The 24,596-nt window shown below is 52.9% G+C and overlaps 1 protein-coding gene across 1 annotated transcript; it reads right to left on the reverse strand.

Moving 5' to 3' along the window:
* Window positions 1-16,736: 16,736 nt before the first annotated feature.
* LOC112114203 (cold-inducible RNA-binding protein-like) lies at window positions 16,737-23,637 on the reverse strand. Its single transcript, XM_024210797.2, has 7 exons — window positions 23,534-23,637; window positions 21,410-21,524; window positions 19,416-19,522; window positions 18,551-18,641; window positions 18,378-18,462; window positions 17,852-17,916; window positions 16,737-17,410 (listed from the first exon to the last, which is right to left on the reverse strand). The coding sequence occupies exons 2-6, from the start codon at window positions 21,510-21,512 to the stop codon at window positions 17,853-17,855; spliced, it is 450 nt and encodes a 149-aa protein (XP_024066565.1). The 5' UTR covers window positions 21,513-21,524; window positions 23,534-23,637; the 3' UTR covers window positions 16,737-17,410; window position 17,852.
* Window positions 23,638-24,596: the final 959 nt, after the last annotated feature.

Here is a 24,596-nt window from a genome sequence, read left to right on the forward strand (position 1 = left end):
GGGGGGGGGGGGGGGGGGGGGGGGGGGGGGGGGGGGGGGGGGGGCTGTGCATTGTGGCCCCCCCGGCCGGAGGCCACCAATACGGTGGCACTGTCTTGTGCTCCCACTTTGAGAAAGTGCTTCATTGTATTGGCAGTCTCTGGTCCGGCCACCTCTCCAGTGGGGCAGCCGGGTGGGGGGCTGGCTCCCCAGGGATCCCCCTCATTGTAGGGTGGGCAGTGGGGCACCCTCCCCAACCAAACCTCCCTTCACAGCCACCACCACAGCCACCGCTCTGGGAGAGCTGGGGGTCACCGTCCTGCGCCCCACAGCGCTTGGGGGGCTGGCAGGGCACAGGGCCGGATGCATAGACCCGACTGGCCGGGGGGCCAGGGAGCCCCACACTATGGGGCCGGGGAGGGGAGAGGGCAAAGGGGAGTTTCATGCATTGGGGCTCGTTTCTTGCCTAAGACCCATAGAAATGGGGTGGGGCTCAGATGCCGGGCTGGGGATTTGCCTGTGTGTTAACCTGGCCATTTAAACGGGCCCCCGCCCAGTTCGGCCCATCCCAGACCTGCAACTGGTCCCTGAAACCCGCACGTTACAGCTCCCCAGACACCCCCACATCCACATCCACACGGCACCGGACAGACCCCGGGGCGCGTCCACACGGCACCGGCTGTCGGACAGACCCCGGGGCGCCTCGGGGGTGGGCCTGCCACTGACTTACCAATTCCCCAGTCTGGGGATTGTCCCCCTAAGTCTAGAGCCACCAGTCCAGGGGGTCTCAAACTGGGGGTCGGGACCGGACCCCTCAGGGGGTCATGAAGTTATTACATGGGGGTCACCAGCTGTCAGCCTCCACCCCATCCCCTGCCTTGCCGCCAGCATTGATAATGGTGTTAAATATGTAAAAAAGGGGTTTGAATTCATAAGGGGGGGGTCGCACTCCGGCTGAAAGGGGTCCCCAGTGCAAACGTTTGAGAAGCACGGATCTATTCCAGCTGTGCAGAGACTGCCCAGAGTAATACAGCGACTTACAACATCCCTCTGCTTCTGGGTGATCACATGTGGATTGTAACATGCACAGACTTCATCCATGCTAGACTGTGTGTATAGAGTGTATAAATAGTATATAGTTAGTGGGTATATATACAGTATACTGCGTGTGTGTGTATATATATATGTGTATAATACACACACACACACACACACAATTATACATACATGGGTTGCCATATATAAAATGAGTGTATATGTAGTATGTGTTTATATACTATATGTGTTTATAGCACAGTGTGTGTACATATCATCTAATTTGTGTATATACCGGTAGTTACATTTTTAGTTTGTGCAGTTTGTGCTTATACACTATAGGTTTGTTTTATATATAGTATGTATATATACTGTGTGTGTATATATAGTATTTGTTTTATATATATAAACTATATATACATATATTTATAGCTTATTAATTTGAATAGGTTTTATATATAGTCTCTATATAGTATAGTTTATATGTAATATTTATATAGTGTCTATAGTATAATTTGTTTTAAAATACATACAAACTATATAGTTATAGATTTACAGTTTATTTTGCTTATATATAATTGTACATGTAGTGTATAGTTTGACATACATGTTTGCTAGTGTCTGTATGTTACATAGCATGTATATAATGTAAATTATGTTGTATATGAATATATAAAATGATATTGTCTATGTATACATATTCATTATAAAATAGGGCATAGACAGGAATTGTGCATAATACACCTGTAATATATAGGTTTCAGAGTAGCAGCCGTGTTAGTCTGTATCCACAAAAAGAACAGGGGTACTTGTGGTAATATATATTAATTCTATGCACACATGCTACAGTGGATGACATTTCTGTGCATGTTACAATTCACAATTATAGAGATTGCTATATATAATTTTACACTACACCGCGAAATAAGAATGTGCCTATCATAATTCAAAGTTGATTATAAAGAGTGCAGGAACTGTATATAAATACGTGTTTAACATGTAATGTGTATGAATGACACTATATAGATACTGTATGAAATAAGTGTGTGCATGTTCAGATTTGCTTATCAGATTGATTGCATAACAATTGTATGTCTCTTTAAATCTAGTTTTAGCATACAGAAAAGTTGTGCAAATGTGGGCATAAAATGCTATTCAAATTTGATTATAAAACAAAGCCTGAGACTTGCCATGCCCACAGAATGCTAGTCTAGAAATTGTATCTCTGTATAATCAAATTTGGTTATAAAATGGGATGGATGGGAACTGCATGCTGAATGCAAGTTTGATTATAATAAAGAAATTATGTGCCAAGTTGGATTATAAAATGGATAGAAATTCCATTTAAACAGAAATTGGATTATAATTAGAAAATGGATGTATGGAATCCAGGTTTGTGTAAAAGAATGTGTGTAGAAAATTATGTGTAATAAAACTTGCATTATATGCAGCCACAATATGAAACTTACTAAAGACTGTGTATGTGTGTATATATATATATATACACACACACACACACTCACACATACTGTTTTATATTCATCCAATTCTACAGGTATTCTGTGATCTACAATGTATGATAGACATGTATGCTGATTCCAGGTACTTCTGTGTCTCATCTTTTATCCATTTGAAGTTCTCCAAATGCAGGTCCTTGGATTTATCTGCCACATGATTCCTCTCCATTTTGGAATTCTTTGCTGTGGGGTTGCAAATTCAGACTAGAAGTGGTCTCAGTTCGGTTCACTGCCAAAGTGAACTCTGCTGAACCAGAGTGAGGTCACTTTCATTCTGAAGGCGCAACCACATGGGTGGCTAAATCAATTAAGATTAATTCAGATGAAGGAACTGACTAAGCCATTTTCATGAACGTTAATTCAGATTAGTTCATCTCCCTGTGTAGACGACCCTTTATTTTCCAGGCTTGTCAAGAGTATTAAATCACGCTTCATTTTGGCTTTATCTTGGCCTAGAAAAATGATGGACACACACCTACACACACACACACACACACACACACACACACACACACAGTGCAGCATTAGGCTGTGCGGCACGGCTTGGCCCCAGCCTCAGAACTTCTGGGTTCCACTCTCAGCTCTGCTGGCCTGCGGGGTTACCTGGCACACGTCACTTTCCCTGCCCTGCCTCAGTTTCCCTCGGTGTCGAGATCTACTGGTTGACAATGCTGGACAGAACATGGCAGCGCTCTGCTTGTCTGGGGATGTATGTGCAGTAGGGTTCTGGGGGGGCCGGCCACCCCCCCCCCCAAAGTGGCCGTCCACGTCCCACACAGACACTGGCACTTCTTTGTGACCTCAGCTTCAATTAAGTGCTATATTGTTTGTGTGGGGCTGGGGCCGGGCTGTGCCGCGGGGGTGGGTGCAGGGCGCCCCCTGGCCCCCCTCAGGCCTGGATTCGCTGAGAGGATGGGCTGCCCTATGGGGTTGGGGGTGGGAAGAGGGCACCCCGCAGAGTAGGAGCAGGAGGTCACTCCCCCCCTGCCCGCCCCTGGCCCAGACAATAGCACTTTCTTTGCTTTGGTCTCCAGGAAAGTGCTCTATCGTTTGGGTGAGGTTCGGGACAGACTCTCTGCGGGGACCGGGGTGCGGAGCCAGCCGGACGCCCAGACCCACCCTGGCCGGTCCCGGCCCAAACATTGGCACTGTCCTGCTCTCCCCGCTGGGAAAGTGCTGCATTGTTTGGGTAGGGACTGGCTGGGATCGCCGCCGGGGCATGGGGGGATCTGTGAGGTCAGGAAGGGGAACGTGGACATGGGGAACTGATTTAAGTGCGCCCATTTTCTGTGCCAGTCGCGGGCCCGAGCGCCTCCCTGATGGTGCCCCACAGGGCGGGGATGGGGGGGACAGGGGCCAGCCTGGACTTGAAACCTGTCCCCTCCTATCCCAGCCCCCTATTCCCATCCCACCCTCTGCCACAGCCTGCCCTAGAAGAGCCCGGCTCAATGCGTCTCCCTGCTGCCCCCTGCTGGAGGGGACAAGTTCTGCTTTGTTTCCTGTCTTATCCTTCCTTCCCTCCTATCCCACGGCAGCGTCCTTGCGTAAGAGGTTACCGATGACCGTTAGAGTATGTCTTAGAAATCGATTTGATACAGCCGATTGCGCGGGTCCCCACTAAGTCGGCGGAGTGCGTCCCCAGGACCGAGGTGTCGACTTTCGGAGCGGTGCACTGGGGAGCGATCCCATGCCTGATGGGGCAAAAACATTGTTGCGGGTGGTTCTGGGTACACGTCGTCAGGCCCCCCCCCCCCTCCCTCCCTGCTTTGCAATGGCAAAAAATCGTTTCTTGCCTTTTTTTCCTGGCTTACCCGTGCACGGCAAGCACTCACTCACCATACGTCTCCTGGGTGCTGCTGGCAGACGTGGTACTGCATTGCTACACAGCAGCAGCTCCTTGACTTTGCAAGTTGAGGTCCTTCGGGGGCGCCGGGACAAAAATGGGAAGGACTCCCCAGGTCATTCTCTTATGTTTTGTCTAATGGAGATTCAGTCCTGCCTGGAATATCAGGCAAGCCTACTAAAGAACCAGAGGCAAACGGCCGCGCCGGGTCAGAGCCCCAGACATCCCGAGCTACAACTACCCCATACGTTGATTCCCTCCTCCCCCACCTTGGCATTTATCCCCCCATCTGTGTGATGAATTAAAGAGTGCATGAATTTGAAACCACACTGACTTTATTGCCTCTGCAAGCAGAGATCAAGGGTGGGGAGGGCGGTTTATAGGGAAGTAGAGTGAACCACCAGTATGCACTTGCTCAGCGTATAGTTGGACTGCTCCTTACTACTGAGTGGAGGGAGGGATGGATAGCTCAGTGGTTTAAGCATTGGCCTGCTAAACCCAGGGTTGTGAGTTCAATCCTTGAGGGGGGCCAGTTGGGGAATCTGGGGTAAAATCAGTACTTGGTTCTACTAGTGAAGGCAGGGGGCTAGACTCAGGTCCCTTCCAGTTCTAGGAGATAGAATATCTCCATTAATTTAAATTTATTTACTGTCCAGGCTTCATGAGCCATGGGAGCAAGGGGTAGGTGTGACCACATGGTGCTGCCTGGCATGATATTCCAGGCAGGGCTGAATCTCCATTACACAAATCTTACGAAGAGAATGACCTGGGGAGTCATTCCCATTTTTGTCCCAGCACCCCCTCCCGGGAGCACCCATGTCTGCCCAGGAACACCCACGGGGGCAAGGCAAGTGGATGCTGGGTAGCACTGCAATACCGCGTCTGCCAGCACCATGCAGGAGACAGTGGAAAAAAGGTGAGAAACTATTTTTTGCTGTTGCTTTCACTGGGGGGGGGGGGCTGATGACACGTACCCAGGACCACCCGTGACAAATGTTTTTGCCCCATCAGGCATTGGGAGCTCAACCCAGAATTCAATGGTTGGTGGAGACTGCAGGAACTGGGATAGCTACCGTCAGTCGCCCCTCCCTCACCGACAGCAACGGCTGAAAATTGTTTCACGCCTTTTTTCCCGCGCAGACACCATAGCACGGCAAGCATGGAGCCCGCTCAGCTCACCGCAGCAATTATGAGCACTATAAACACCACGCGCATTATCCTGCAGTATATGCAGAACCAGAACCTGCCAAACCAGGCGAGGAGGCGACGGCAGCGAGGGCGACGGCAGCGCGGTCATGAGAGTGATGAGGACATGGACACAGACATCTCTAAAAGCACGGGCCACGGAAATGTGTCCATCCTGGTGGCAATGGGGCAGGCTCATGCCGTGGAACGCAGATTCTGGGCCCGGGAAACAAGCACAGACTGGTGGGACTGCATAGTGTTGCAGGTGTGGGACGATTCCCAGTGGCTGCAAAACTTTCGCATGCGTAAGGGCACTTTCATGGAACTTTGTGACTTGCTGTCCCCTGCCCTGAAGCGCCAGAATACCAAGATGAGAGCAGCCCTCACAGTTGAGAAGCGAGTGGCGATAGCCCTGTGGAAACTTGCAACGCCAGACAGCTACCAGTCAGTCGGGAATCAATTTGGAGTGGGCAAATCTACTGTGGGGGCTGCTGTGATCCAAGTTGCCAGGGCAATGAGAGACCTGGTGGTATCAAGGGTAGTGACTCTGGGAAACGTGCAGGCCATAGTGGATGGCTTTGCTGCAATGGGATTCCCAAACTGTGGTGGGGCCATAGACGGAACCCATATCCCTATCTTGGCACCGGAGCACCAAGCCACCGAGTACAAAAACCGCAAGGGGTACTTTTCAATGCTGCTGCAAGCCCTGGTAGATCACAAGGGACGTTTCACCGACATCAATGTGGGCTGGCCGGGAAGGGTACATGATGCTCGCGTCTTCAGGCAGTCTCTTCTGTTTCGAAAGCTGGAGGAAGGGACTTTCTTCCCGGACCAGAAAATAACCGTTGGGGATGTTGAAATGCCTATCGTGATCCTTGGGGACCCAGCCTACCCCTTAATGCCATGGCTCATGAAGCCGTACACAGGCACCGTGGACAGTAGTCAGGAGCTGTTCAACTATAGGCTGAGCAAGTGCAGAATGGTGGTAGAATGTGCATTTGCACGTTTAAAAGCGCGCTGGCGCAGCTTACTGACTCGCTCAGACCTTAGCGAAAAGAATATTCCCATTGTTATTGCTGCTTGCTGTGCGCTCCACAATATCTGTGAGAGTAAGGGGGAGACGTTTATGGCAGGGTGGGAGGCTGAGGCAAATCGACTGGCCTCTGATTATGCACAGCCAGACACCAGGGCGATTAGAACAGCGCAGCAGGGCGCGGTGCGCATCAGAGAAGCTTTGAAAACCAGTTTCATGACTGGCCAGGGGGCTATGGTGTGAAAGTTCTGTTTGTTTCTCCTTGTTAAAAGCCAGCTCCCTTGGTTCACTCAACTTCTCTGTAAGCCAACCGCCCTCCCCGCCCCTCTTTGATCACCACTTGCAGAGGCAATAAAGTCAATTGTTTAAAATTCATGCACTTTATTAATTAGTCACACAAATGGGGCGGGGGGGAGAGAATAACTGCCAAAGTAGCCCAGGAGGGGTGGTGGAGGAGGGAAGCAGTGGGGTGGGGTGGGGTGGTGGAGGAGGGAAGGATAAGGCCACATTGCACTTCAAAATTTATTGAATGCCAGCTTTCTGTTGCTTCAGCAGTCCTCTGGGGTGGAGTGGTTCGGTGGCCAGAGGTGAGTGAGGAGAGAGGCTACAGCGGCATGTTCCTCCTGCCTGACTGCTCAACAATATGCTGGAGACAAGTATCAGGGGGTAGCCGTGTTAGTCTGTATCTACAAAAACAACAAGGAGTTGTTAAGACTAACAGATTTATTTGGGCATAAGCTTTCGTGGGTAAAAACTTCGCTTCTTCAGATGCAACTGAGTTTGATCCCTGAGTAGCCTGAGCATTGCTTCATGCCTCCTTTCATCACTCTGACGCCACATCTCTCGCTGGTCCCTCCTGTCCTCCCGTTCATTTTGTGCTTTCCTGTGACAGTGTCTGCGTCCACGTATTCTGCTGGGCTCTTTCAGCGTGGGAGGACTGCATGAGCTCAGAGAACATGTCATCGCGAGTGCGTTTTCCGCCTTCTAATCTTTGCTAGCCTCTGGGATGGAGACGATAGGGGGAGTGTTAACATTTGCAGCTGCGGGAGGGGAAAAAAAAGGGAGAGTAGTATTTATAAAAAGACATTTTAGAGAACAATGGGTACACTTCCACGGGGAACCAAGCTGTTACCATTACATAGCACATGTGCTTTCTTTACAAGGTCGCATTTTATTGAGGGCCTGCCGGTCACACACGCAGGGCTGGCGGGCAACAGAATTCGGCTTGTCACACATAGTAAGCCAGTCTTTTGGCTTCTTTAACCTTCATAACACATTGGAATGGTTTCAAACAGCAGCGCCCTCATGTCCCATACCAAGCACCCCGGTTTCGGGTTAACGCAGCACAAACCCAACTAAAGTCCTCCACCCCACCCTATTCTCTGGGATGATCGTTTCACCCCTCCCCCACACTGCGTGATGCCCAGCAGGAACGGCCACCTCTGAATGTCTCCTTAATAAGATTCCCCTATTTCAACCAGGTGACCATGAATGATATCACTCTCCTGAGGATAACAGATAAAGAACGGATGTTGCTTGAATGCCAGCAAACACCGGGACCATACGCTGCCATGCTTTGTTATGCAATGTTTCCAGACTATACTACTGGCCTGGCGTGGTAAAGTGTCCTTCCATGGTGGACGGAATAAGGCTGCCCTCCCCAGAAACCATTTGCAAAGACTTTGGGAGTACATCCAGGAGACCTTCATTGAGATGTCCCTGGAGGATTTCCACTCCATCCCCATACATGTTAACAGACTTCCAGTAGCTGTACTGGCCGCGAATGCATCCCAAGTCTTCAGGGCAATTTAATAATTAAATACGCTTTTAAACCATGTATAATTTCCAAAGGTACACTCACCAGAGGTGCCTTCGCTGCCTTCAAGGTCCATGAGCCCGCCTTGGGTGGGTTGGGAGGGTACTGGGTCCACGGTGATAAACCGTTCCTGGCTGTCAGGGAAAACGTTTTCTCCGCTTCCTTGCTGTGCGCTAACTTCAACATTGTCCTCTTCCTCGTCCCCTAAATCCGCATCCCTATTGCGTGAGAGTCCATTGACGAGTCCATGCACAGGGCTGGGGTAGTTGTAGGGACACCCCCTAGAATCGTAGAAACTGCATGTCTGGGGCTCTGCCCCAGAACAGCCATTTGCCCCTCTGTTTTTTTGGTAGGCTTCACACGGCACTGCTGCGGTTCCGTTATAGCCTCTGTCCTTGATGCCCTTGGAGATTTTTTCAAATATTCCGGCATTTTGTCTTTAGGAACAGAGTTGGGAGAGCACGGATTCGTCTCCCCCATACAGCGATCAGATCCAGTGCTTCCTGTTCGGTCCATGCTGGAGCTTTTTTGTGATTCTGGGACTGCATGGTCACCTCTGTGATGAGCTCTGTGTGGTCACCTGTGCTGATCAGCTCACGACGCTGGGCAAACAGGAAATGAAATTCAAAAGTTTGAGGGGCTTTTCTACCTGGCCAGTGCATCCGAGTTTAGAGTGCTGTCTAGAGTGGTCACAACGGAGAACTTAGGGATCGCTCCCGGAGGCCAATACTGTCGAATTGCGTCCACACTACCCCAAATTCGACCCAGCAGGGTTGATTTTGGTGCTAATCCCCTCGTCGGGTAGGAGTACCGAAATCGATTTTAAGAGCCCTTTAAGTCAACAAATGGCTTCGTCATGTGGACGGGTGCAGGGTTAAATCGAACTAACGCTGCTAAATTCGACCCAAACTCGTAGTGTAGACCAGGGCTTAGTCATTCTGCAATTTCACATTGAGTTCCTTCAGAACTCTTGGGTGAATCCCATCAGGTCCTGGTGACTTATTGCCATTTCATTTATCAATTTGTTCCAAAACCTCTAATGATACCTCAAATCTGGGACAGTTCCGCAGGTCTGTCACCTAAATAGAATGACTCAGGTCCGGGAATCACATCCTCAGCCATGAAGACCGATGCAAAGAATTCATTTAGTTTCTCCGCAATGGCCTTATTGTCCTTGAGTGCTCCTTTAGCACCTCAAGCGTCCAGGGGCCCCACTGGTTTAGCAGCTTCCTGCTTCTGATGTACTAAAAAAAAAAATTTGCTATTACTTTTGGAGTCTTTGGCTAGCTGTTTCTCACATTCTCTTTTGGCCTTCCTCATTGTATTTTTACACTTCATTTGCCAGCGTTTATGCTCCTTTCTATTTTCCTCACTAGGATTTAACTTCCGCTTTTTAAAGGAGGCCTTTTGGCCTCACTGCTTCTTTTACTTTGTTTAGCCACGGTGGCTCTGGTTTGGTTCTCTTACTAAAGTTGGGGGATACATTTAAGTGGTGCCTCTGTTATGGCGTCTTTAAAAAGTTTCCACGCAGCTTGCAGGGATTTCACTTTGGGGCACTGTACCCTTTAATTTCTGTTTCGCTATCATTTTTGTGTAGTTCCCCCGTCTGAAATTAAATGCTGCTGTGGTGTTTTTCCTGCCACAGGGATATTCAATTTAATTATAATGGTCACTTACCAAGCCGTCCAGCTCTATTCACCTCTTGGACCAGATCCGGTTCTCCACTTAGGACTAAAGCAAGAATTGCCTCGAATGGGTTCCAGGACCAGCTGCTCCAAGAAGCAGTCATTTAAGTTGTCAAACTTTATCTCCACATCCTGTCCTGAGGTGACATGTACCCAGTCAATAGGGGGATAATTGAAATGCCCCATTATTATTGAGTTTATTGTAATGGCCTCCACGGTCAGCTTTAACGGGGGCAGCCGCACCTTCTGAAGGACCAAATCAGACATGTTGAGGCATCTGGTTGAGCTTCAAGAAAAACAGCTTGAGGCTAAACTCCCTCTGCACGAGGGCCTGCAAACATGGCCCGGTCCTAGGGTGACCAGATGTCCTGATTTAGTAGGGACGGTCCCGATTTTTGGGTCTTTTTCTTATATAGGCTCCTATTACCCCCCACCCTCGTCCCGATTTTTCACATTTGCTGTCTGGTCACCCTACCCGGTCCCCAATCTCCCTCCCCTAAACTTTGCAGGGGGAGGCGAGTGCTAAGAGCAGCTTTTTGAAGACCTTTGATGGACAGGAATCCCAGACAGGCTGGCTTGGTTTCTCCCCTCCCACTTTTATCACCATTTACCCATTATTTGGTTTGTTTAATAAAAAGCCAATGTTTCAAGAACTGAAATACTCTATTTATTACAGGGGTGGGGGGTTGGAGGAGGTACAGGGAAACTGATGCAACAGCAGGGATGGAATGGGAATGCAAAATGCAGATAAATTGGTGCACATTACTGTAACTGGCTTTTCAAAGTCCCCCCAGCCTTATTGCCCTGGTATCAGGCTGGCAGCGAAGAATTTTCAGCAGCCAATCTGCCTCCCCGTCCCACCCCTGTGGAAATCTCTCTCCCTTCACAAGGCGGCTGCACAGGGTCCATGCTTCTCTGGCTATGGCGTACCCATGGCTAAGCCAGGCTTCTGAAAACACAAAAATACGTGGGTTGTTTGGGGTTCATAGTGGGAAGGAAAGAAACTGCATCATGGGAGGTCAAAACCATGTTCCTATTTCCCCCCTTGCAGTTGCAAGCCTTTCCCCAAACCCAGGCAGTTAGTTGCATTGTGGGATAGCTACCCATAGTGCACCACTCCACATCGACCTTAGCGAGGATGATCTTGGGAGACAGACCTGTCCTTGCTTACAGACAACCCCCCAACCTAAAGCAAATACTCACCAGCAACCACACATCACTGAACAAAAACACTGACCCAGGAACCTATCCTTGTAACAAAGCCCGATGCCAACTCTGTCCACATATCTATTCAAGTGACACCATCATAGGGCCTAATCACATCAGCCATACCATCAGGGGCTCGTTCACCTGCACATCTACCAATGTGATATATGCCATCATGTGCCAGCAATGCCCCTCTGCCATGTACATTGGCCAAACCGGACAGTCTCTACGCAAAAGAATTAATGGACACAAATCTGACATCAGGAATCATAATACTCAAAAACCAGTGGGAGAACACTTTAACCTGTCTGGCCATTCTATGACAGACCTGCGGGTGGCTATCTTAAAACAGAAAAACTTCAAAAACAGACTCCAACGAGAGACTGCTGAGCTGGAATTGATATGCAAACTAGACACAATCAACTCAGGGCTAAATAGGGATTGGGAATGGCTGAGCCATTACAAACATTGAATCTATCTCCCCTTGTAAGTATTCTCACACTTGCTTCTTATCAAACTGTCTGTACTTGGCTACCTTGATTATCACTTCAAAAGTTTTTTTTTTCTCTTACTTAATTGGCCTCTCAGAGTTGGTAAGACAACTCCCACTTGTTCATGCTCTCTGTATGTGTGTATATATATCTCCTCGATATGTTTCACTCAATATGCATCCGAAGAAGTGGGTTGTAGCCCACGAAAGCTTATGCTCTAATAAATTTGTTAGTCTCTAAGGTGCCACAAGTACTCCTGTTCTCTTAGCGAGGATGTGCACCCCCCGAGTAGACATGCACAACCGACTTAACTGCTGCGGAGGCTGGATGTTGATTTAGATTCAGCTGACTTGTAGACATGCCCTTAGACTACTCATTTGTGTGTCTCACCGGCTTTAACTTTATAAATCTCCAGTTAACGACAGGATTGGCTGCAAGTCTTGGCTTTGGTGTCACAGCTAAAGTGCAAGTGACCGGGGGAGTCCTTTGGGATTGGTAGTAACCACACTTGTGATTTTTGGTGTAAGGGACCATCTATCCCAGGAAACCCTGCCTAGGTGGCAAGATGGCCTAGAGCAGGGGTAGGCACCCTATGGCACGCGAGCTGATTTTCAGTGGCACTCACACTGCCCGGGTCCTGGCCACCGATCCGGGGGGCTCTGCATTTTAATTTACTTTTAAATGAAGCTTCTTAAACATTTTAAAAACCTTATTTACTTTACATACAACAATAGTTTAGTTGTATATTAGAGACTTCTAGAAAGAGACCTTCTAAAAACAATGTATGACTGGCACACACAACCTTAAATCAGGGAATACATGAAGATTCGGCACACCACTTCTGAAAGGTTTAGAGGGCACTGCGGTCTGTTGAAAAGCCCAAGTACATTTACTTGGCCCTGCTTCAGTGCAGGGGGCTGGACGTAATGACCTCGAATATTTGGTTTTTGGTGCTGATGAGCCAGGGGGCAGGGTGAGGGAAGACCCTGACCCTCAGGTTGAGGTGCAACAAATCTGAAATGCAGAGTGCCTCCTGACACCGCCTCACCTGATTCTCAAACACTGCACCACTCACCTACCTACAGAGTGGTTCCAGCAGATCGAGCACAGGCGGGCTTTGAACCCTGGTCCTCTTACTGCCCTGTTTTTTCCTGAGATAGAAGGCATGGAATGCTACTTATTCCTGGCTCTGCCCTGCAAGAGGCCAGGCTGTTTAAATAAAAGAACTCTTTAATGTAACAGGGAAACCCACCTCCCTAGAAGTTAAATCCAGCCACATTTGAGTTGGGAACAAGCCCCCCCATTTATAATGGTGACCAACCTCAAGGGAAGGAGGTGGGTGGGGAGAGATGGTCTAGATCAAGTGTGGGGAACCTTTTTTCTATCACAGGCCATTGACCCACTGAAAAACTCAATTGCAGGCCGGACACACACACACACACACACACACACACACACACACACACGTTTTGACTTGAGAGAAATATAAAATGTTCAACTCACCCACCTGGGGAGGCGCAGAGGCTCAGGGCCGTAGTGGGGTGAGCCGGCGCTTGCGGATCCAGCCCCATGAGGGGTAGAGGACACCGAGGCTTGGGGGCTTCCCACCAGTGTCAGGGTGAGCCGGCGCTCATGGCTCAAATCTGGCGGGGGGCAAATCACAGACTTGCCGAGGGCCAGATGAAATTAAGCAACCTCAGATGCTGCCCGTGGGTTCCCCACCGTGGTCTAGATAATACTTAGTCCTGCCATGAGTGCAGGGGACGGGACTAGACGACCTCTCGAGGTCCCTTCCAGTCCTAGGATCTTTCATGTTTGGCAAATGGGAGACTTGAAGAATAACAGGAACCTAGGTGAATTTCTCCTGTCCGATACCAGGATTGTCCCAGGAGAGACGTGTCCTTGAAACATTAATAGCCACCACTCTCACAGCCCTTCGAAGTACCCTTCTGCATTGTCCAGCCCTGTAGCTTCCTCAAGAGTGCAGCTCGCTGCCCCATCACAAATGGTGGGACAGTGAAAAACGCCCTTCCCGGGAAGGGAAACCATCGATGGCCTGAGAAGTCTTCCAGGTGCAGTAGGCCAGCCTTCGACCCTCTAATGCTCTGAGAGGATCCCAGCCCCAGACAGCTATAAGACTGACACCCTACTAGACCCAACTCCCTTCCTAGAACCCCCACCCTCCATTCACCCCAGAGCTACAGCCATAAGGGAACTGGCTCCCAGCCCACCTCCTGCTCTGACCCCTCACCCCAAGATCAGCTCCCAGCTCTGCTAATCTCCCCCCATCAACTCCCCTCTGGTGACTCAACTTCCCAGGAGACCCAGCCGCAGAGCAACACTCACTCAACAGCTGGAAGGCCGGGGGGCGCCCCAAAGGCAGCCAAGCCGACTCCCCCTGGCTCTGGGGAAGAAAAGCTGCCTTGTCCCCTTCTACCCCAGCAGGGGATGAAAGGGCCACCAGATCCCAAGCCTGCTGCCTTTAGCCCAGCCCTGGAGGAGCGTCCCCGTGCAGGCCCCAGCTGTAACGCCAATGCTGACGCACCTGGCCCCTGCCCTTTGCTAAGGGTGATGCAGCTCGGCTCGCAAGGCAGAATAAACCCCACCCAAGGGCAAAGGGCCCTCTGCTGCCTGCAGAATCAGCCGGGAAAAGCAGAGCTGTAGCCGACTTGGAAAAGGAGCAGAGAAGGGCACTCAAAACAATCAGGGGCACGGAACAGCTTCCACATGTTCAGCTTGGAGGAGATACGACTCAGGGGGGAGATAGGATAGACTTTGAGGTCTATAAAATCATGGGTGGGATGGAGACAGTGACTAGGGAAACACTGTGTTCTTTACCCCTTCACGGGAGACACAAACCCAGGGGCACCTGATGAAATGAACAGGCGGGTTTAAAACAGAAAAAGGATCTTCACCCAACGGAGTCCACATGTGGAACTCCTCGCCGGGGAATGTTGTGAAGGCCAAAAGTAGAACTGGGTTCAAGACAGAAGAGAAGTTCCTGGAGGATACGTCCCTCAGTGGCTACTAGCCTAGATGGTCAGGGAGGCAAGCCCATGTTCTAAGTGTCCTTAAATCTCCCCAGTGCCAGAAGCTTGGGCTGTATAAGTAGGGGCATTGCCATATCGAGGGACGCGATTATTCCCCTCTATTCGACGTTGGTGAGGCCTCATCTGGAGTACTGTGTCCAGTTTTGGGCCCCACACTACAAGTAGGATGTGGAAAAATTGGAAAGAGTCCAGCGGAGGGCAACAAAAAGGATCAGGGGGCTGGAGCACATGACTTACGAGGAGAGGCTGAGGGAACTGGGCTTGTTTAGTCTGCAGAAGAATGAGGGGGGATTTGATAGCTGCTTTCAACTACCTAAAAGGGGGTTCCAAAGAGGATGGATCTAGACTGTTCTCAGTGGTACCAGATGACAGAACAAGGAGCAATGGTCTCAAGTTGCAATGGGGAAGGTCTAGGTTGGATATTTGGAAACACTATGTCACTAGGAGGGTGGTGAAGCACTGGAATGGGTTCCCTAGGGAGGTGGTGGAATCTCCTTCCTTAGAGGTTTTTAAGGTCAGGCTTGACAAAGCCCTGGCTGGGATTTAGTTGGGGATTGGTCCTGCTTTGAGCAGGGGGTTGGACTAGATACCTCCAGAGGCCCCTTCCAGCCCTGATATTCTCTGAGTATATAAGCTGTAGACAAGGGATGGGTCACTTGATAATTGCCCCGTTCTACTCATTCCCTCTGAAGCACCTGGCACTGGCTTCTGTTGGACAGGATGCTGGGCTTGATGGGCCATTAGCCTGACGCAGCTCGGTTGTTCTGATGCGCCGCGGTTATCCCTTTTTAGCCTAGCCACACTCAAGGTTCTGCAGGAGAAATTGGTGCTAGAGTCAGCTATTTCCCTTGGTGCAGTCTTGGCCATCCCTGTCTTTATTTCTAGAGCCCCAAAGTTTCCTTGTTCCTAGCCTCTTTCAGCCAGCCCTCTGCCCAAAAGCTCTCTCAGGGCTGTTCCCAGCTACCAGCTCCTGTCTCGCTCTGTGCTCTTCTCTTCTGCCCGTGGAAATGGTCACTGAGTGCAAAGTGTCAGCAGAGTGGACAGACATGCTTTGTCAAGAGACAATGCAGTGCCAGGGTGAGAGCGGGCACAAGACCAGCTCCGGGTGAGTCTCCCGGTTGGAGCAAGAAGCCGTGGGTGTTTTCAGAGGTTTTACGCAGGGCTGTTCACTGGGGCACCAGTCTCCCGCCACCACAGTCTAGTTTCCTGCCCTCCCTTACCCGCTTTGAAAGGGATGGCTAAAGGATCTGGAATTGAGCCTTGGAGGTCAGACCGGCCTCCTAAAGAAGGGCCATGCTTTGTGCTAGCTGTAGAACGTGCCCTGGAGGAGGAATGTGGGAGCAGGAGTTACCTCAAACCCCATGTGGGTTGGCCTTGGTCTCACACGCTAACAGAAAATTCTGCAGGTGGGCCAGGTCAGGACAGAGCTAGCTACACAGGCCGAATTCAGCCCTGCCCAACGTGGCTGCGGCTGGCCGGGCTGGCCCCAGATCCCTGGCAGCTTGCCCTGGGTCAACGGGGAGAGCCGGATTCTTACCAAGGATCTGAAAGCGCCAACAGGAGCAGAGATGAGGGCCCAGGAAAGCCCTTCCCCGAGTCCCGGCCCGGCCGGCATACCATCAGGGACACATGCTTGGGGCCACTCTAAACTTCTGACTACCAGAAGCCGGGGGAGGCAGACAGGGGTGAATTACTCCATAATCACCCTGATCTGTACGTTCCCCTTGAGACAGGACACAGGGCTAGACGGCTGTTCTTAGGGGTGCCTTTTTCACAGCCACCTCGATAGCTCAGTCATCCTGCGATCGAATTCCCGTCGTCCCACCCTCTCTAACATCCACGCACCCGTCCGACTTCGGCCGTCTTCGCTACTGGCAAAAGGTCAAGAGCAGAGAGTTTGTTTCGGACTGTCTTTAATAGGCTCCGTAAAGCCGAAGAACTGAATACAGGAATTCCTTCACCACTTCAAAAACACAGTATCAATGGAATTATGAGCGCTTCTTCCAGTAAAAAAAAGGGACGATATAAACAAACATTTTCGAGAACCTCTCGCGGAAAGTTTTTGCAAATCTAAGCTCGGGCTCGGTTACATCTCGCAGGAAAAATACCTTTTGCACACGAGTCGTGAGTCTCCCTTTGTTCTACCTGAGAGATTTGCCTCTCCCCTTCCTACATGCTAAAGAAAATTTACAAAACTACAAAGGTGTTATAAAAAAAAGTGAAAACCCCTCCACAGCTCACGCTCCGCGGGTCAGAATCAGGCCCCACCTCCCATTTTGGCCAATTAAAAGAAGCCGAATTGAAAAGAACAAATAAACAGATCCCCAAATGCTTTAAGAACTCGTGAAACCAGCCTGATCTTTGCTTTGCGGGGGAAGGGGAGGTGGAAGGGAGGGGGGGCCCCTGGAACGGGCCTCTCCTCTCGGGGCTGCATGTGACCAGGCTACAAAAGGGAAAGTACAGGCGGATGTAACTAAACAGTAAGATTCAGCGAAGCTCCAAAAATCTTTATAAATACGGCCATTGGAAGGACGATCTCAGTTCGGGAAGGGCTGTTGTTCATTGCCGGGCTGAGGATAAGAAGCAGGTAGAATGGTAAAGACACTGCGGCACACAGACATGCCAGCGGCATTTCGCGCCCTGCCCCCCCTCCCTGGGGCGGGGGGCCAGGAGGGTGCGGTTCTTAAAAGGACCCAGGTCGGCTTCCAGCCGTCGCTTATTTCCTTGGTTGGGCATCGTCTGCAGCCCCCACTGGTTTGGAGTAGGTCCTACGTGAAGGCGGGGAGTTAAATCCCCCTACAAACTTACAGTTTGGCGGGTGTTTTCCCCCAGTCGGGTTAAAAGGCAGCTCTGGGGTTTTATAAGACAGCCCAACAGCGCCCCTTTAAGAGAGAAGCTGGATGGATTAAAAGTCCCTGGTGGGTTAGAGTCTCCACATGCATTTAGGCTAAACGGCGGGCGGGACGGAAGAGACCGGGTGGCTCAGGCCGGTTACGACAGGACAGACTCACCCTAGTTGTCGTAGCTGTCTCTATAGGAGCCTCCGGAGTAGCGGTCCCCATAGCCTCCCTGATTCCTGTGGAGACAGCAAGGCGTGAAACCGGGCCCCCGGCCAGGGGGTCTCCGTTGCGGCGGGGAGGGTGCAAGGGATCTAGTTAGATCAGATGACGGAGGGCCAGGAGAGTCACACCTGCTCTCTGCCCGCCCCTTGCGGTTCCAGCATTGCTTCTGTGCCAGTTTCTCTCTCACACACACACACACGGGCAGTGCCAGGGTCACAGCCTCACTGCCGGAGGTGGCTTGCAAAGGCCACAGGAAGCTAGGGAGGGAGAGTGGGCCGGATTCTCTCCCCAACACGCCACGCAATGAGCTGGGTGAAGGGCACGGGGCAGCCCATGCCACATGGCAGAAGAGTGAACCGGGCTCCAATCTCAGCTGGTCACTAGTTACAAACAGCCCATCCTGAATAAATCCGCCCCTCAACCATCCTCTAGCTACTATCAAAAACAGATCACAGCACCCCCCACGCCCGCTCACCTGCTGCCGTAGTAATCCCTGGACCCGCCGTAGCCTCCACTTCGGTTGTCGTAACGGCCGCCACCGTAGCCTCGGTCCCCGCCTCCTGCAGCGGAGAAAGAAGAAGGGGGGTGTTTAACACTGGCGGCACCTGGGGGTCGGCACCGATAGGCGCGGTCGGGCGGGCCACTCACCTCTTGAGAAGCCACCACGGCCTCTGCCCCCTGAAGAGCCACGGGATGATTTCCCGGCCTGGTCAACTCGGATCTGGCGCCCATCCACAGACTGGGGAGAGGAAAGGATGGGGTTAGAAGTGACTTCGCACGCCCGGCAGGGAAGGGGGGGCTGTGACAGAGCAGGGGATGCAGACCATGACTCTAAGACGTCCTCATGCTTCAGGGCTGCAGCGGGGTGGATCTGTTGTGTCCTATCCACCACCTGCCTTCTTCTGAAGCACATGGACTCAGAGCACCGGTCCCAGTTGTGACTGAGGGGGTAATCCCCCATCTCGTGGGCCTGGCAGCCATGTCACGCTCAGATTAGGGGTCAGGAAGGAATTTCCCACCCAGGGTGGATCAACGGGGACCCTGGGGGTTCTCACCCTCCTCTGCAGCGCGGGTCAGCTGCTGGGACATCCGGGAATCTCACCTTGGCAAACCCCTGCCCTTGGTGGCACCTTGGCTTCGCTGCCTCCCACGGGCTGAAATGCTTTGGTCTAACTAAAGTCTCGGGCAGCTGGGGGCAATCTAATGGCTGGGGCTATACACGAGATCAGGCTAGATCTTCTAAGCTCCAGGCAACCATGTCTGCTGCCGGGGCTACTGACCCGCAGCCTCTCTGCTGTCCGTGACGGGCTACGTGCACACCCAGGAGCACTGCCTCCAGAGCCACGCTCCAGTGAGGGTGTCTGGGGGGCACAGACTGGGCTTGGAAAAGCTTTTAACCCGGGCACAGGGGCGGCCGGCTTGCCTAGCTCCCAGCCCCCTTTACTGCATTTGAGCTGCTGCCTATGGGGTCCCCCACTTACAGGGCTGCCAGGAAGGACTGGCCCCCACTCACCTCCCCATTCATAGCTCTCATGGCGTCCTTGGCATCCTCTGGACGGCGGTAGGTGATGAAGCCGAAGCCTCTGGATCTCTGGGTCTCTCGGTCCTTCACTACCACCACTGGAAGAGCGAGGGGCAGGGTGTCAGCCCGCCCCGTGGGCCCCAGGACACAACCCACAACTGTGCCGACCTCCCATCAGGCCATGGAGCCTCCTCACCCAGTCAGGCACTGCCCCGCTTGGAGCCACAGGACACCCCGCCAGTGATCCCCAGCGTATGGGCCCAGCTTTGCAGATGGGTGCTGCCCCCAGGCTAGCTGCAGCCAAGACGTGCCCTAGAGACCCTGCTGACAGTGCCCCACGGCCACGCTCATCGGAAGGAAGGGCTTTAGGGCCCATCCACACATGGAAAGAGTCAGGAACAGCAGCCGGGCTTCACATTCACACCCTGCCTTGGTCTGAATTAATTCCGAGCCCTTATAAGCCACTGGTTTCTGTGCACACAGATGGGGGCTAGGGTCATAGTGGGGTGCCTGCACTTTCACCCCCCACACTGTGAGACAACCCTCCGAACTAGTGTCACCCATCACCATGGTGTCTGGTCAAACCCACCCGCGAGGGCCTCCTCGAGCCATCACACCCATTCTGTAGCACCAGGGATCCGAGGGGCAGAGGGAGACAGCCTGGGGGAGGAGTCAAGGGACTGGCAGCCAGGACTCCTGGGTTCTACGCTTGACTCCGGGGGGGCCTCGGTTTAAGAAGGGGATGAGACGCCCCCTCTGCGCAGTGCTTTACGAGTCAGGGCGACACGCTGGAGACACCAGCCTCCAGCCGGCCAGGGCAGAAACAGCCTAAGCAGGGACAGCGCTGGAGAGCAAGGGGGTAAAATGGGACCCAGTTGGGGCCACCACTCCCACGCGGCACTGTCCTGAACCTAGACCAGTGCAGGAGAGAACCCCCCTGTGGCCTGTGTGGGCAGAGAGAAGCCAGAGCTCTCAGCTGTTTGCGCCAACCCCTCCTCTCCCATCTTTCACCTCTGCTTCATTCCCCCAGCCCTGCCCCTTTCATTTACATTTCACTGATCCCCTCCACAAAACCATGGTGTTCGCTGCCATCCCATTGATTGATCTCTCTTCTGGCGGGTTCAACCCTCTCCTGTGCTGGACAGACACAGCGGGGGCCCGTTCTTGGCTGGCCCTTAAGACTCAATCGTAACTGACAGCTTACAAATGTTTGCCATGTAGCTGTAACCAGGTTGGGCCCAGGATACGAGAGTGACAAGGTAGGTGGGAAGTCATATCTGGCAGAGAAAAAAGCGTTCCAGCTACACAGGACAGCTGTAACGCGCAAGCTAGTCTCTTTGCCCGACAGAAGACGGTCCATTAAAAGATATGACCTCGCCCACCGTGTGTCTCTCCTATCCTGGGACTGCCGTGGCTAACACTACGCTGCTGGCACCGGGATGCGACTGCTTGAAAGCGAGCTGGGGTTGAAGTTGTGGAGTGCTCTTTGTGACAGTTCAATTCAATTGCTCTCGCTTGAGCCGCTTTCAGGCACAATCTTCAGACTACACGGCTGGGCCGAGCCCAGGTTATGGTCAGAAGAAGCAAAGCGGATTCCCACAAGTCTCTATTCTTGTTAGCTAGGGCTGGTTGAATGAGCCCAAGCAAGCCCAGTTTTTGGCCCAAACCGGAAAAACTTTTGAGTTTTCAGCCAAAATATTGACTTTTCCCTGTAGGGAAAAGGCGCTTTTCATGAAGAAATCCAGTTTCCTATCTGGCCCCATTGTTAAAACATAACCACAGAAATATTTAAGCCACGCTAACCTCTCCTCTCCCAGCACTGCACTCAAACACCTGCCTCCATTTATGCATAAGCAGCCCCCATGCTACCAGGCAGGCTGCAGGTTTTAGTATTTCCACGGCTGAGTCCTGGATGTCACCGGGCTCCTAGCGAGGGGAGAGGGGGTTGGTTTTCTGCTGTGGGGTTGGATGCCAGGCAAACTTACCTTCTGCTATGTCACCATAAGGGGAGAAAAGCTGCTCCAGGTTCTGCTCATTGGTGTCGAAGCTGAGTCCTCCGATGAAGAGCTTGCCTTCGTCAGATGCCATGACTGAAGTCACCTGCAGATGAAGCAAACACTTGGTCAATCAGAACAGGGGCTGCAGCTGTGTTTTGTTACCAAAGAGGCTCCGAAATGAACTGTGTCAGATCAAGGAAATGGTATATTTAGCCCAGGATCCCTGCCCTATACCCCAGATCAATTGTCCCATTCAGGCAAGTACTCTCCCCACACCCCATCCTTGCTGCCCCACATCAGACCAGTTGCCCCACCCTGGCCAGTTGCCCTGCTGCAACACCCAATGGTAGATCAGACTGGAGGTCCTGGTTTGCATGGCACATCATCTCCAGTGGCAGGCACTTTTAAAGCCCTTCAGAGAGCCAGAAACTCAGTGCAAGTGACGTCATAAATGAGATGAGGGGGAATTTCTTGCATGTTAGAGACCTCAGAGCTGCTACAGACCAAGTTATCCTGTGTCCCATTCCACCATCTCCCCCTTCTCTACTGCATCAGACATGAGCGACTTTTTACGCCCTTTCATGGCCCATCGGCCCTCATTTGGTTTCAACGCACATTCCCGCTCAGCCCATGGCACCAGCCTGCATCTCTCACTTGCCCTGTCATATTTTCTCCCATGCATCCCCTCCCACTTGGGAGTTTTCCCTGTAAACATCTGCAGAGCTACCCCATTAACTATTGTCAAATCCCTCCTTTGCCACGATACCTACAAAAAAACCCCAAACTACAAAAAAAAAAAAATCAACCCCAAAAACCCCCACACATCCCCAAAACAAAACCCTCAACAGCCTGGCCGCTGGTGTGCTGAAACCACTGCCGATCAATACGGTCTCATTGTTTCCTTGTATTCCCCATCTGCCTGTCTCCATCTGTTGTCTCTCCTCTTATACTTAGATGGTGAAAATCCTTGAAGCAAGGATTATCGTTTTGTTGTACGTTTGTACAGAGCCTTGCACATGGGCACCCCCCCCGCCGCATGGCTCTATGGTAACCCAAAGGTTCCATTTGATTTTTATTGGCAAATATTAACCAACATCGATTTCAATGGACCCCCACACAAACCAGTGGAAAAAATATCCCTATCCACAGGCATTTTCAGACGGTAAAATGGGTGCTGTGGGAGAAAGGACCGGAGTTAGATTTCAGGACCATTCGCTGTATATTTGGGAGTGTGGGGGGGACGATGGGGGTGCTAACAGGTTAGCTCTGATTCCCCCCCCCCCCGTGAAAACTTAAAAAACAAAAAAAACCGCTTTACGACACACGGATACCCGCCAAAATTGATAAAAAATGCAGTTCTCCCAAGGCCAGGGATTAGGCGGGCTGTTCCCCCCGCGGGGGGGGCCGGATGCAGCGAGATGGGCTCGCTCTCTCCGGTGCCCCCTCCCAGGAGCCAGCTGCGTTTTGGGGAGCAGGGGACCAGCCCCCAGGGCTCCCAGAGGGGGAGCTGCAAGCAGCCCCCAGGACCCCCCCCACTGAGAGATCAAGACCCCGCAATGGGGGAGGGGGGCAGCCCCCGCCAGGCTGGGGGAGGGGGCGGCGCCCCCTCACTTCAGGGGGGCTCGCACCCGGCTGGGGGGCGCTGTCGCCCCACAATCCCTAGCGGGGGAGCGATCCCCCCTCATCCGAGGCCGGGTCCCATCAAGATGGCAGCGAGCACGTGGGGCCCGGTCGCCGCACGTGGCGACCACCCCAGGCTTCCTCAGGGACGCGAGCGAGCGCGCGCGCGCGCCCAGGCGCATGCGCGGCGGCTGCCAGCCGCCGCGGCCCTTCCACCGCCCACCTCCGCGCCCCTCCCCGCCTCGCCTCGCGGCCAGGGAAACGCGGGGCCGCGCCTGCGCGCCGCGACCTCGGCGCCCGCCGCGCATGCGCAGGCTGCGCAGCGCGTCTTCCCCCTGCCGCCCAGGCCCAGCCGAGGCGGCGGCGAGCGGCGCCATTTTGACCCCCCGCTCCCGCCCGCCTCTCCCCGGCCAGGCCGCCCCTATCGCCGCTCCCCGCCCGCCTCTCCCCGCCACGGGCCCCGCGAGCGGGCGGGCGGGCGGCGGCGCTCACCGGGATGGGTCGGAGCGGAGCGCGGCGGAGCTGCTGCTGCCTCGACGTCGGCGGGAGAAGCGAGAATGAGAGCGAGGCTACGCAGGCCACACCCCTTCCCGCCACCGAGCGCTGATTGGCGGCCGGAAGCTGAGGGGGGGCGGAGCGCGCCCCCCCTCAACGGTCACGTCCTAGGAGCGCGCCGCCTATTGGCCAGCGAAACAAGAGCCACGCCCCCCTCGCGGGCCGGAGTCCTGATTGGCTAGCAGGGTCGCCCCCGCACAACGCAGGAACGGTTGATTGGCTGAGTAAGAAACACCCAGGGACACAATTAGGCCACGCCCCCTGGCAGCCTGATTGGCTGGCACAGAGACAGACAGCGGCAGAGCTACGACCCCTCGCAGCCTGAAGCCCTGATTGGCTAGTGGAGAAGCCGCCTTACTGCCGGGAGCGCTGATTGGCTGGAATGGCCAGAGCTGGGACCAGGCTAAGGCCACGCCCCCTACGTGACAGGAACGCTGATTAGCAGGCACGGAGTGACGGACGGAAACAAGGCCACGCCCCTTCCCCGCCAGGAACCCTGATTGGCCGGCGGTGAGCGAGACCACCGACCCAGCCAGGGGCCAGGCCTGAAGACTGGACTCCGGATTGTCGGGAGGGGGCGGGGCAAAAAGAAAAAAAGCCACGCCCATTTCAAATCCCCCCCAGGGCCATAGGCCCTGAGAGTTGGGGGGGGGGTAGGGTGTTAGGGGTGAGAACCAGCCACCCCCCCCATGGCCCTGAGCTGGGGGGCAGAGGTGAGAACCAGCCCCCCATACCCATTGGCCCCAAACCCTGAGCATGTGTGAACCAGCCCCCCCCTGGCTCTAGGCACTGAGGGCCCAGGGGTGTGCCTGTGTTGTTTGGGGGTGAGAACCAGCCTCTCCCACCCATCAGGCAGGTGTTCAAACATGGAGCTGCCTCGCTCCTGAGCGGGCCAAGAGGTGTGGGGCACCCCCTAGGACACACCCAATGCTGGCTGAGGAGAGGGTGACAAGTTGGGGGCAAAGCTGGTTTGTTCTAGGCTCATGGAGCAGCTGGGGGG

Source organism: Terrapene carolina, unplaced genomic scaffold (genome assembly GCF_002925995.2).
Source record: "Terrapene carolina triunguis isolate 2854851 unplaced genomic scaffold, T_m_triunguis-2.0 Scaffold596, whole genome shotgun sequence".
Lineage (NCBI taxonomy): Eukaryota > Metazoa > Chordata > Testudines > Emydidae > Terrapene > Terrapene triunguis.